This window comes from Euprymna scolopes, chromosome 46 (assembly GCF_053919585.1).
Source record: "Euprymna scolopes isolate OS-2025 chromosome 46, ASM5391958v1, whole genome shotgun sequence".
Lineage (NCBI taxonomy): Eukaryota > Metazoa > Mollusca > Cephalopoda > Sepiida > Sepiolidae > Euprymna > Euprymna scolopes.
Window position 1 is genome coordinate 90,314,288 of NC_136527.1, and position 12,500 is coordinate 90,326,787.

At 32.0% G+C, this 12,500-nt stretch overlaps 1 protein-coding gene across 6 annotated transcripts in view; it reads right to left on the bottom strand.

Moving 5' to 3' along the window:
• Positions 1-12,500, bottom strand: part of LOC145270662 (uncharacterized) — a 111,579-nt gene that overhangs the window by 41,770 nt on the left and 57,309 nt on the right. For all 6 annotated transcript variants that reach the window (XM_080126294.1, XM_080126293.1, XM_080126297.1 and 3 more), the window contains 2 exons: positions 8,944-9,080; positions 6,450-6,589 (listed from right to left, as the gene is read on the bottom strand). In XM_080126294.1, coding sequence (XP_079982420.1) covers positions 6,450-6,589; positions 8,944-9,080 — 277 coding nt within the window. The remainder of the gene's footprint in view (positions 1-6,449; positions 6,590-8,943; positions 9,081-12,500) is intronic.

The following is a 12,500-nucleotide window of genomic DNA, read 5'->3' on the forward strand; positions in this document are numbered from 1 at the left end:
CAAATAATAATAAAAATAAATAATAATAATAATAAAATTAATAATAATAATAATAAAATAAATAATAATAAAACAAATAATAATAATAAAAAATAAATAATAATAATAAAATAAATAATAATAATAAAAAATAAATAATAATAATAAAATAAATAATAATAATAAAATAAATAATAATAATAATAATAAATAATAATAATAATAATAATAAAAAATAAATAATAATAATAATAAATAAATAATAATAATAATAATAAAAAATAAATAATAATAATAATAATAAAAAATAAATAATAATAATAAAAAATAAATAATAATAATAATAAAATAAATAATAATAATAATAATAATAATAAAATAAATAATAATAATAATAATAATAATAATAATAATAATAATAAAAAATAAATAATAATAATAATAATAAAAAGAAAAATGTGTTTGTATGTCTTGCAAAACCTTTTGACAGAGGCGACGGATTTTCGCCAGATTGGTATTATTTTGAATGCGAATCTTCTGACGACAAATATCGAAAAAATTGGTCAAAAACAATAATTCCTTCACCCTGAACAAGTCACTTATCTACAGGGAGGGGTAGCAAAAAATCGTTCCTTCATGACACGATAGCTTCTACGCATGCGTGAACATGTGCAAAGACGCGTTGTCCCTTGAATTTAAATATAAAATCCGACCTACATTTGCCCACAATGATCAAAGTGACGGTGTCGTTATTTTAAGATTGCAGGTTCGATCCAAAGTATTTGATAAAATTTTCTTTTTTTTTTTTTTCGATTTTTAAACTTTTAATATTGAAAAAGGGTTATTTATGCCATTTTTTTTTTCGTTTTTCGCTTTTTTTTTTGTCTTTTCGAACACATTCATTTTTTTTTGTTTTTGTTTTTCAGATTTTTTTAAAGAAGTTTTACGTTCGCTTGTTGTTTTTTTGTTTTGGTTTTTTCGTTTTGTTAAGAAGTTTAACATCGTTTTTTTTTATAATCTTTAAACAGGGTAATTATTTCGCTTGCTTTTTACTTTACCCCCCCCTCAAACACCGAGCAACTTGCTCAATATATGTTACCGTGACATAGGCTGACATACATTTGGTGGGTTTTTAACATTATTTTGTCTATTTTTTTTTATTTTTAACTCCTTTTCCCAAACTTACCGTGTCAAAGAGAGTGTCGGTCGCCATTTAAAATTTTCCAATACATCGGTAACACTATGTTTTTCGAGCCGAATAAACATGTTACATTAAATAAAAACACTAAAAAACATATCCAATTAGGTAGAAAAGTAACTTATCCTTTGATAACATTTATTTGTTATGTATTTGCTTTTTGACAACTTTTTTGCATATATGTGTTCAGTAATACAAACCCGAAATTTTTAACACGTTATGGGGGAGATAACTCCATGTAAAGAACCGACACTCCCTCCCCGTCTTTATTACTAGCTTTTTTTTCCTTTTTTCGATATTTTCATTTTTTAATGTCTTGATTAAGCTGTACACAGGTACCAAACCTGTATGTAATGTTTTTTTTGTTAAATAGGCATTACCACTAATCAAGGCCCAGAGGCCAGTCGAGGATAAGGGTGGAAAAGTGCACAGTAGTCAATTGGACAATATAGTAATCGTTAGTAATGGAAATTCGGGAAATTTGTTATATATATATATACTAGCGGGGCTACCCGGCGTTGCTCGGGACCGTACACATAATGAAAAAATTGATTATTCTTATGAGAGAGGAATTTTGCATGTTTATGTATCATTTGCTATTCCGAGCAAAAGAATATTTTACCTACATAAGACGGGTATTACACATATGAAATAATTGTATCTTACCTAGGGTAGCTAATTTACAGCATGTATATGCAAGGACAGGTAATATGCAACACATTTATCTCATCAAATCCCGGGCAACGCCAGGTATTTTGCTAATATATATTCTCACCTAATTCATTCAATCCCGGGCAACGCCAGGTATTTTGCTAATATATATTCTCACCTAATTCAATCAATCCCGGGCAACGCCAGGTATTTTGCTAATATATATTCTCACCTAATTCATTCAATCCCGGGCAACGCCAGGTATTTTGCTAATATATATTCTCACCTAATTCATTCAATCCGGGCAACAGAAGAATTCATTTAGTTTACACAATTCTTGTAACAAACGAGATTTTTTTCCAAACACAAAAAATATTTGAAAGCAAAAACATTTATAGTATAAAAATGTATCAAAATATAATTGTAAAAACATCTGTGTAAGAAAGTATAATTTTAATAAAAGAATTTTGTAATGAAAGCAACATTCAATTTTTTCGAACAAATAAATAATTTAAATGAAACATTTTTTTAATTAAAGCAACTTTGAAGGATGAACAACAAATTAATAATTTTAATGTTTTTAGACTGAGAAGCGCCACCTGGCGATAGTTTAGTGAAGCGCACCAAGAAAAGACAGCCACTGCACGCTGATGTTGTTAAAGCTAAAATTCTCTTCAATCAGTTTGCACTCTGGAGACAAAGCATGTTCGAGATATATATATATATATATATATATATATATATATATATATATATATATATATATATAGCAATGGCCAAAGACTCTTTATCTGAGAGTACATCTTTCAAACTCCTTGGCCTAACGTTCACAGGAAACATGAGTTAGAACAATTACATTGAAAGCATTGCCAGGGCCGCTGCAAGAAAGGTGGGCTCTCTCTACCATGCTAAAAAACTACTAACACCCGAAAGTATCCTATACCTCTATAAGGCAACCATTCGCCCATGTATGGAGTATTGCTGTCACATTTGGGCTGGTGCATCTGCTACTAGTCTCTCGCTCCTTGACAAGGTTCAAAAGAGAGTTGCAAATCTGATAGGTCCTGAACTGGCATCTAAGCTTCAGCCTCTGTCCCATCGACGAAACGTTGCATCCCTCTGCCTGTTTTACAAGTATTTTAATGGTGAATGCTCTGACGAACTGCAAGCACTTGTGCCCCCACGACGTGAACACCCTTGACAAACCCGACAGGCTGCTAAATCCCACCCAACACTGTAGAGATCCCTAGATGTAAAAGATCTTTCTACTCCAGTAGTTTCTTCCCCAGAACCGCTAGACTTTGGAATTCTATTCCAGGTCCCTGCTTCCCCAACTGTACTGACATGCAGAAGTTCAAGTGAAATGACATCTTTCTTCCCAAATCCCTACATAGTACCCCAGTAGTTGTTGCCCCTGATAGTAGCCCCGTACACCAAAGTGGCAATGTGCCTTGTTTGGGGTGAAAATGTAATAAAAAAAAAGTGGTTGCTATGTTTTTTTTTTTTTGTTTTTTTTTATTACATTTTCACCCCAAACAAGGCATATTGCCACTTTGGTGTAGGGGGCTACTATCAGGGGAAACATCTACTGGGGTACTATGTAGAGATTAGGGCAGCGAGATGTTGGTTCACGTTGCACTTGAACTTATGCATGTCAGTACAGTTGGGGAAGCAGTGACCTGGAATGGAATTCCAAAGTCTAGCAGTTCTGGGGAAGAAACTACTGGAGTAGAAAGATCTTTTACATCTAGGGATCTCTACAGTGTGGGGGTGGGATTTTGCAGCTTGTCGGGTCTGTCGAGGGTGTTCACGTCATGGGGGCACAAGTGCTTGCAGTTCTTCAGAGCATTCACCATTATAATACTTGTAGAACAGGCAGAGGGATGCAACGTTTCAGCGATGGGACAGAGGCTGAAGTTTAGATGCCAGTTTAGGGCCTATCAGATTTGCGACTCTCTTTTGAACCCTGTCAAGGAGCGAGAGACTAGTAGCCGATGCACCGGCCCAAATATGACAGCGATACTCCATACATGGGCGAATAGTGGCCTTATAGAGGTACAGGATACTTTCGGGTGTTAGAAGTTTTCTAGCATGGTAGAGAGAGCCCACCTTCCTCGCAGCGGCCCTGGCAATGCCCTCGATGTAATTGTTCCAGCTCATGTTTCCTATGAATGTTAGGCCAAGGAGCTTGAAAGACGTACTCTCAGCTAAAGAGTTGTTGGCCATTGCTATAGGTGATAGAGAAGGTTTCTTGTAATTATTGAATGAAACCAGTTTTGTCTTGGTGGCATTGAACGTTACCATCCATGTTTGTCCCCATTCCACTACTGATTTGAGGTCATCCTCTAGTGTTTCTGCCATTACTTTAGATATATGTTCATTTGTTTTCCTGTCATGCCTGCTATAGAGTGTGGTGTCATCAGCATATATACCCATCTCAGAGGCAATTTTGTCGGGGAGGTCATTTATGAATATCAGGAACAGCAGAGGACCAAGGATAGATCCCTGGGGCACTCCCGCATTTATATTATATTGTTTAGACGTACGACCGTCGAGGACAACCTGGATTTTTCTCTTATCTAAGAAGGATTTAATTATGTTAAGTATTCTACCAGTGATACCGTAAGATCTAATCTTCCTGAGGAGACCCTCATGCCATACCCTGTCAAAAGCCTTAGATATATCTAGAGCTACCGCTCTGCCCTCTTCCGCTTTGTCCAGTGAATGGTATATGCGTTCAGAGATTACAGTGAGGATGTCTGCCGTGGAACGGGCTTGTCTAAATCCATATTGATGGTCGGTCAGAAGTTTAGCATCTGTAAGGTGCTGGACTAGAGCATGGTTAATTAAGGCCTCAAATATTTTGGCAAAAAGTGGGAGGAGGCTAATAGGGCGATAATTTAATGGGTCAGTTCTTTCGCCAGAATTCTTGAATACTGGTACCACAGAAGCAGTTTCCAACAGCTCGGAAAGCAAGATTCATTAAGGCATTTGTTGTAGAGTTTGGAGAGAACTGGAGGTACTTCGGCTGAGCACTTTTTTAATAGCACAGCTGGGATGAGGTCAGGTCCACATGCTTTGGAAGTGTCAAGGTTTTTTATGATAGCATGCACCTGAGCAGGGGTGATTTCCAGATCGTCTAGCGTGGCGTCTGTCCGCATAGGAAAGTCAGGTAGGGGGTGGTTTAGAGGGTCCAGTGTAGAGTTGGAGGCAAACCGACTGGCAAGCATATTAGCCTTCTCAGTTGCTGAGCAAAGAACCTCGTGATTGTTGGTTAGTGGGGGAATCCACTTATTAAGTGTTTCCTTTTCAGATTAAATATGTTTTTAACTCTTTTTCAAAGTGCTTTTTAACATGTTTTATTAACTATTTGCTCTGTATATATATATATATATATATATATATATATTCGCATAACACCAAAAAATGGAGGAAGTGAGGAGGCATGGCTTTGGAAATCTTTTAACCCAAATACGATGTTCAGCATGTTAAAGATATACCTTTTGTTGTAAAAATCTAATAGATAAACATCTGAAGAAGTTGATGGGGACAGGATATTTTCTATGGAAACATAAATCATAAAATTGCCTACTCATCAATGAAACAACTGTAATGGAAAAAATCCAGGAAATAAATGAAGGTTATAAAAAAGAAAACGTGAGTCTTTGAATTTTCAACAAAATTTTACACTATATATGCTCTGCACCTATTAAATAGACACATTGAGCTTAACTCAAAATTAACGGTGACTGGTTTATAAAATAACAATCTAGACCCGTTAAACGAAAACGGTATACATTGAAAGTAATAATATTTCAAAAACAAACTTTAATTAATATATATATATATATATATATAATATATATATATATATATATATAATCTGAGGTTATTGTTTTTCAGAGGTTAAGTAAAAAATAAAGTGTAACGTGGTTAATACAAGAGTGCTCAATACCGAAGTAGAGCAGGGTATACTCTTTATTTGTTTTCACATAAACAGTAATATGTTGCTACACAATTATGAGTATGTTTCAGTCAGCCAGTTGCTAGTAACTAGGAGACTCTTCAGGCAGTACAGCAAGATTGCAAACATTTGTATAAGCTGAAGAGGTCTCTTGTTATTTGTAACTAGCATTCTATATTTCAAGTTTCATGATGTTGACCATCTTACAATTTATTCCTTTAAGTACATTGACATTAAGAGTTATTGAAAGCACCTGTTTAGTAGCGCAAAACCATTCATTTAATTATTATATCAATCAATGAATCTATTCTGCCCTTAACTTAGAAGAAATCATACCTATCAACCCCTCACAAGAAAGATGCATATGGGCAGGATTACAAAATGGAGTAATAAAAGAACAAAATAAATGTTCTTTTCCAATTTTCACATTTCGTAGTCATGCATTTTTATCATGAAATATAGACTTTTGTCATTTATTTGTTAGAGGCTCTGGAGTTATATTGAGCTTTATATATTAAGGATTGGTATGAATAAACACGTGATAGGATTTAAAAAAATATATTTCCACAGAAATATATAAATGTCTGTGTGTGTGCGATAGATAGAGATAAATGCATATGTATACGTTTCAAATAATTTATGAAAACGGAAACATACGTGTCTTTTCTGATTAGGTAGATTCCGTGACTGGACGAAATGGCCGCGTCATAGCTAATGGCGGGAACACTATGTAGTTGGACACCTTTGCCCGGGAGAACAATATTGTCGATCGGATTGAATGCAAAAAAATATCCATTCTGCAAAAACAATTTTTGTTATATTTTTAGATTAAGTCCACCTCCACAATTTTCTTTAAAATTACGACTTGGATAGGTTTTCGACTATGCTGAATATGAAAATTTTGCAGAAATAAGTAGTTATCGAGATATAAAAGTTGTATTATGCATTGTATTCTTTGGCAGCCATCCTTTTTTTAAGTGTGCGTGCATGCGCCATAAAAAAAATCTACTTATCTATGTATCCTATCTCTTAAAAAGACCCCATCCCTATGCAACACTAGTATCTATATATAGTAATGATTTAAAATTTTAGAAAGAAAAATGCTTGGTTGCTATGGTAACAAACAGCTAAAAAAAAAACGTCTCTTTGTTCCTTACATATTCTGAGAATATTTTAACACAGTAATTTTATTATAGCTGTTGTTTTACTGACCAAAAATTGAAAAAAGAAATGTTTTCAAAATGTTGTAAAAATTATTTGAAATTTGGTCGCAAAATGAGTAAGCGGTGAAGCTTTAAAGCAGTTCTAAATGAGTAAAACTAACACGTAACCATATCATTTAAACACGGTAATGTTTGAATGATATATATATATATATATTGTTTAAAGAAAATTCCCTTAAATGAAAAGAAGCATGTGAAGAGCCAGGTACGGCCAATGATGGAGTTGTTATATCTGGGCAGGAGCTGCTAGAAACAGCTAATCCTGCCTTGACAGAGTTCAAATTAGACTTCGTAGCTTAGTGGAGGGATACCATTTTCTCTTCCTTGCAACCTCTTTCCCACAGAAGAGACGTTGCGAGCCTGTCTCTGCTTTATTGTTATTTTTTGGAAAGTGCTCGTCTGAGCTTCAATCTATGATCCTCTCTCGCCAAACTTTCACGAAGAACACTCGTCCAGCCAAAACCACTATCAACAATTTCCCACACTGTTTATCTGTGCCTAGACCTAAATGTAGATTCCATGAACAAAGCTTCTTTCTTAGAACTGCAGTCTGTGGAACTCTCTTCCCTTTAACTGCTTTCCAGCTGACTACAATTTGATTGTCTTCAAGTCCAACATAAACAAGTTCTTGATGAACCGCCCCCTCCCTAAGTAATCCAATTTACAAAATTTCCACTAATAACGATTACTACACTATAATCCTATTGACTAATGTATACCCATTAACCCTTATCCTCGAGTGGCCTCTGGCCCTTGATAAGTGGGGACTCCTTTGTAAAAAACAAAAAAACATTTACCCTAGAGGCGTCCTCCGTGAAAAGGGAATTTTCTTGAAACAATGTTCTATTGTCAAGAGTGTTTTTATTCAAGAAGTTTGAAGAAATGCTGGTTGTGAAAATTTTCAGACGATACAATGTTCGAAATTGTCGAACTGGCATGGAAACAATTGTAACTTAAAATGAAATACACTTTCGTTTGCTATCAACACCTTTCTTGAAGTCTTGATTTTGCTTACACAGTATATTAATGCTCAATTATGAAATATGTATTTTGTAGCTTACTTTTTTTAAGTCATCTCTTTTTGGCTTAAAACTTATTGGTATATGAAAATTTATTGAATTACACGAACCCAATATAACTCAGTATATTACATACAAGTATATTCAAACACACACACACACACACACATATATATATGTTGAAACAACATGGCTGACGGGAGACGAACATCGTTTACGTGTTACCATTAACTGGTTCCCTTTATGTTGGGCTGTAAACCGACGGTACCAATGTTTTTCTGAACTTCTGTACAATTAAATAAATAAATATTAAGCTCTTATATCGAAAAAGTTTTTCTTTGTAATCGAGCACTTTGTTGGAATTCTTTCCCCCCAAAAACAGTAAACAAATATATATATATATATATATATATATATATATAATTTAAAGGAGATTAGACTAATAGTCTAAAGAGCTAAGTGTATTTTAATGTAACAGTGAAATTACTAGTTTAATTAAAATACAGGAAATGCTCGTTGTAATTTAGATATATAATAAGCTCGATAGTTAAATGTCCTAGAGCGAATTCAATATTAAGTAATGTGATTTACAATTTAAAAATTAAAAAAAAAATTTTTTAATTTAAAAATCAAATTTTAATTAAATTAAAAATCAGTTTCATAAGAAGGAACAACAACAAAGTCAATTATCTGTACGATCGTTTCGGAAATCCGTGCTTTTTATTTGTGGTATACATGAAGTTATGTAGAACAATTATATATAGTTTTTTTGGTAAGCACGGTCTCCTCATCAGCAAATTTAGGAGGATTTTTACTGAATTTAAAAGACAGTATAAGATATATATATATATATATATATATATATATATATATTTATATATATATATATATATATATAATTTCACAAACCTTCACAAGAAATATGATGTCACTATTAAAAAGCCACATTGCACATTCGGGGCTGTGGCTACGATTGTTGGAATTTTGAAAAGTCTTCGTAATATAAAACTCATCTAAAATGTGTTTGTAAGTCCATATTTTGTCATCTGAAAAAAAAAAATAATAACTAGCAGAACCCGTGGAAATTCCACGGTAGTTGAAAATTTTTCAAAACACATTTTAAATAAAATGAATAAAAAATAAAAAATAAAACAAACAATGAATTTAAAATAATTTTAGCCAATTCTTGTTAAACTTTTCGAAGCTAAAAAGAATTGATTAAAAAAATTTGATTTTTGTTAAATGAAAATTCAATGCACAAAACATTGGGTTTTTTTTTTTTCTGAATAATTTTTTTTATATAAATTATAAAGGAACAGATGTTAATAATGAAAAAAAAAAATTGTTTTTTTTTAACGTGACTTCTTCTTTAAATAATAAAATTAAAAAAGCCAATTTGAAACCGTAAACAGACAGCCATGTTTCTTTTTAATTTTTGGAGAGGAAATGGTTTTAATGATTTTTAACTGATAAAGAGCGACTGAAAAGGGAGGTAATTCGTTTCTCATTAATTGATGTTTGCGATGATGACCTTTTTGTGCCACTGCATATACGGACAAGTTAATTAATATTCAGATTCTAATAATAATGATAATAATAATAACAATCGAAAAGGAGCTAGAGACGCTAATTAACACTACCAGGATCTTCAGCCAAGATATCCAAATGGAATTTGGAATGGAAAAGTGCACACAACTAGTTATAAAAAAGGGAAAACTGGAAACGACAGAAGGTATGGAACTACCCAACCAAACAGAAATGAGGGCACTAGGGAAACAAAGCAACTATAAATACTTGGGAATTTTGGAAGCGGACAACATCAGAGCAACAGAAATGAAAGAGAAAATTGGAAAGGAATACCTCAGGAGAACAAGAAAACTCCTGGAAACTAAATTATATAGTAGAAACCTAATAAAAGGTATAAATACTTGGGCATATCACTAGTAAGATACTCTGGACCGTTTATAGGATGGACAAAAGAAGAACTGAGACAACTCGACCAGAAAACCAGGAAACTCACGACCATGCATAATGCACTACACCCAAAGGACGATATTGACAGACTCTACGTGAAAAGGAAAGACGGCGGGAGAGGACTGACCTCTATAGAAGACTGTGTGAAGGACACAAACAAAAGTACTAGAAAAATACATAATGCAAAACACTGAAAGGATAATTATGGCAGCGAGAGACACTGTAAAAAACAACAAAGCAGAAAACAGAGAGACAAATGACAAAACGAGAAAAGAGAAATGGGAAGAGAAACAACGCCACGGAAGATTCGTAAGAATGATAAAAGATGAGAATAACGAAAACACCTGGACATGGATGCGAAAAGAACATATAAACTGAGAAACTGGATCCCTAATATCCGCAGCACAAGATAACTCGATAAGAACCAACCATATCAAAGCAAGAATCGATAAAACACAAGAAAACAGCAAATGCAGACTCTGTGGACAAAGAGACGAAACAATAAACCATATAGTAGGTGAATGCAGCAAACTTGCCCAAAATGAATACAAAAACAGGCATGGCTAAGTGGGGAGGGCAGTGCACTGAGAATTGTGCAAACGGCTGCATTTTGAGCGTACAGATAAATGGTACAAGCATAAACCCGCAACAGTGCTCGAAAACAAGAACCACAAAATCCTATGGGACATGGACATACAGACGGACAAACCCATCCAAGCAAGAAGACCAGATGTCATAATAATTAACAAGAAAGAGAAATCCTGTCAAATCGTAGACTTTGCTGTCCCAGCTGACCACAGGGTTAGTATGAAAGAAAAGGAGAAACGAAGCAAATACACAGAGCTAGCCAGAGAGTTAGAATGATGAAGAAAATCAAAATAGTACCGATAATAGTAGGAGCACTAGGAACAATCCCAACAAACCTGGAAAGAAGAATGGCAGAAATTGGAATCAGAGCAATAGCTGCAAAATACAACGCCTAACGATATACGGCTGAAATATCAAGGAAAACCCTTGAATGTGGGGAATAACACAAGACAATATAACGAAGAAGCGTTACAGGAAATGAAGAACACCGAAACTGCAGATCTACATGTTCTACACCCCCCATCATGCATCTCTCCATTGTTTCACCACCGTTCCCCCCTAAAAATGTGATACCAAAGAGCCGAGAAGGGTCAAGGAGGATGGAAAGACCGAGGAGGGAGCACTGGCCAGACCTCCGCTGGACAAATGCGAAGAGAACTGGGGCTTTGGGGAGGCTTAGTGTCACTCAAATTCCAGTAAAAACCAATGGCCACTGTCAGCTAGAAATCAATCGGAAGAGGCTGTTGCGATGATGCAAATTTATTTGAATATGCTATCGAAGGAGGAGGAGAGAGCTGGACGTCTGGGGAGACTTGTTGTCACTCAGCTTCCAGAGAACACCACAGGTCTCCAATCAGATCGTTTGCTGACTCGTGTAAAAGCTCCAGGTGGGCCAATAATAATAAAAATAATAATAATAAAATAATAGTAATAATAATAATAATAAAAGTAATAATAATAATAATAACAACAACAACAACACTTCTACTACTACTACTAATAATAAAAAAATAATAATAAAAATATAATAATAACACTACTAATAATAAAAACAATAATAATAACAATAATAATATTAATAATAATAATAATAAAAAAAATAATCATAATAATAAAAAATAATAATAATAAATAATAATAATAATAATAAAAATAATAATAAAAATAATAACAATCATGATAACAATAAAAATAATAATAATATTAATAATAATAATAATGAAATAATAATAATAACAATAATAATAACAATAATAATAACAATAATAGTGTTAATAATAATGAGAAAAAAATAATAAAAAATAATAATAATAATAAATCATAATAATAATAAAAAATAATAGTAAAAAATTAAATAATAAAAATAATAATAATAATAAAAATAATAATAAAAATAATAAAAATAATAATAAAAACAATAATTATAAAATAATATTAAATATGATACAAATAATAATAATAAAAATATTAATAAAAATAGTAATAAAAATAATAAAGATAATAATAACAACAATAATAATAAAACAATAAAAAATAATAAGAATAATAATAAAAATAATAAACATAATAATAAAAATAATATTAATAATAATAATAGTTATAATAATAATGATAAAAAATAAAAATAAAAATAATAATAAAAATAATAAATAAAATAATAAAATAATAATAATAATAATAAAAACAAAATAATAAAAATAATAATAATAATAATAAAATGATAATAATAAATATAATAATAATAATAGTTATAATAATAATATAATAAAAATAAAAATAAAAATAATAATAATTATAATAAAATAATAATAATAATAATAATAATAGTTATAATAATAATAATATAATAATAATAATAAAAATAATAAAAATAATAATAATTATAATAATAATAAAATAATAAT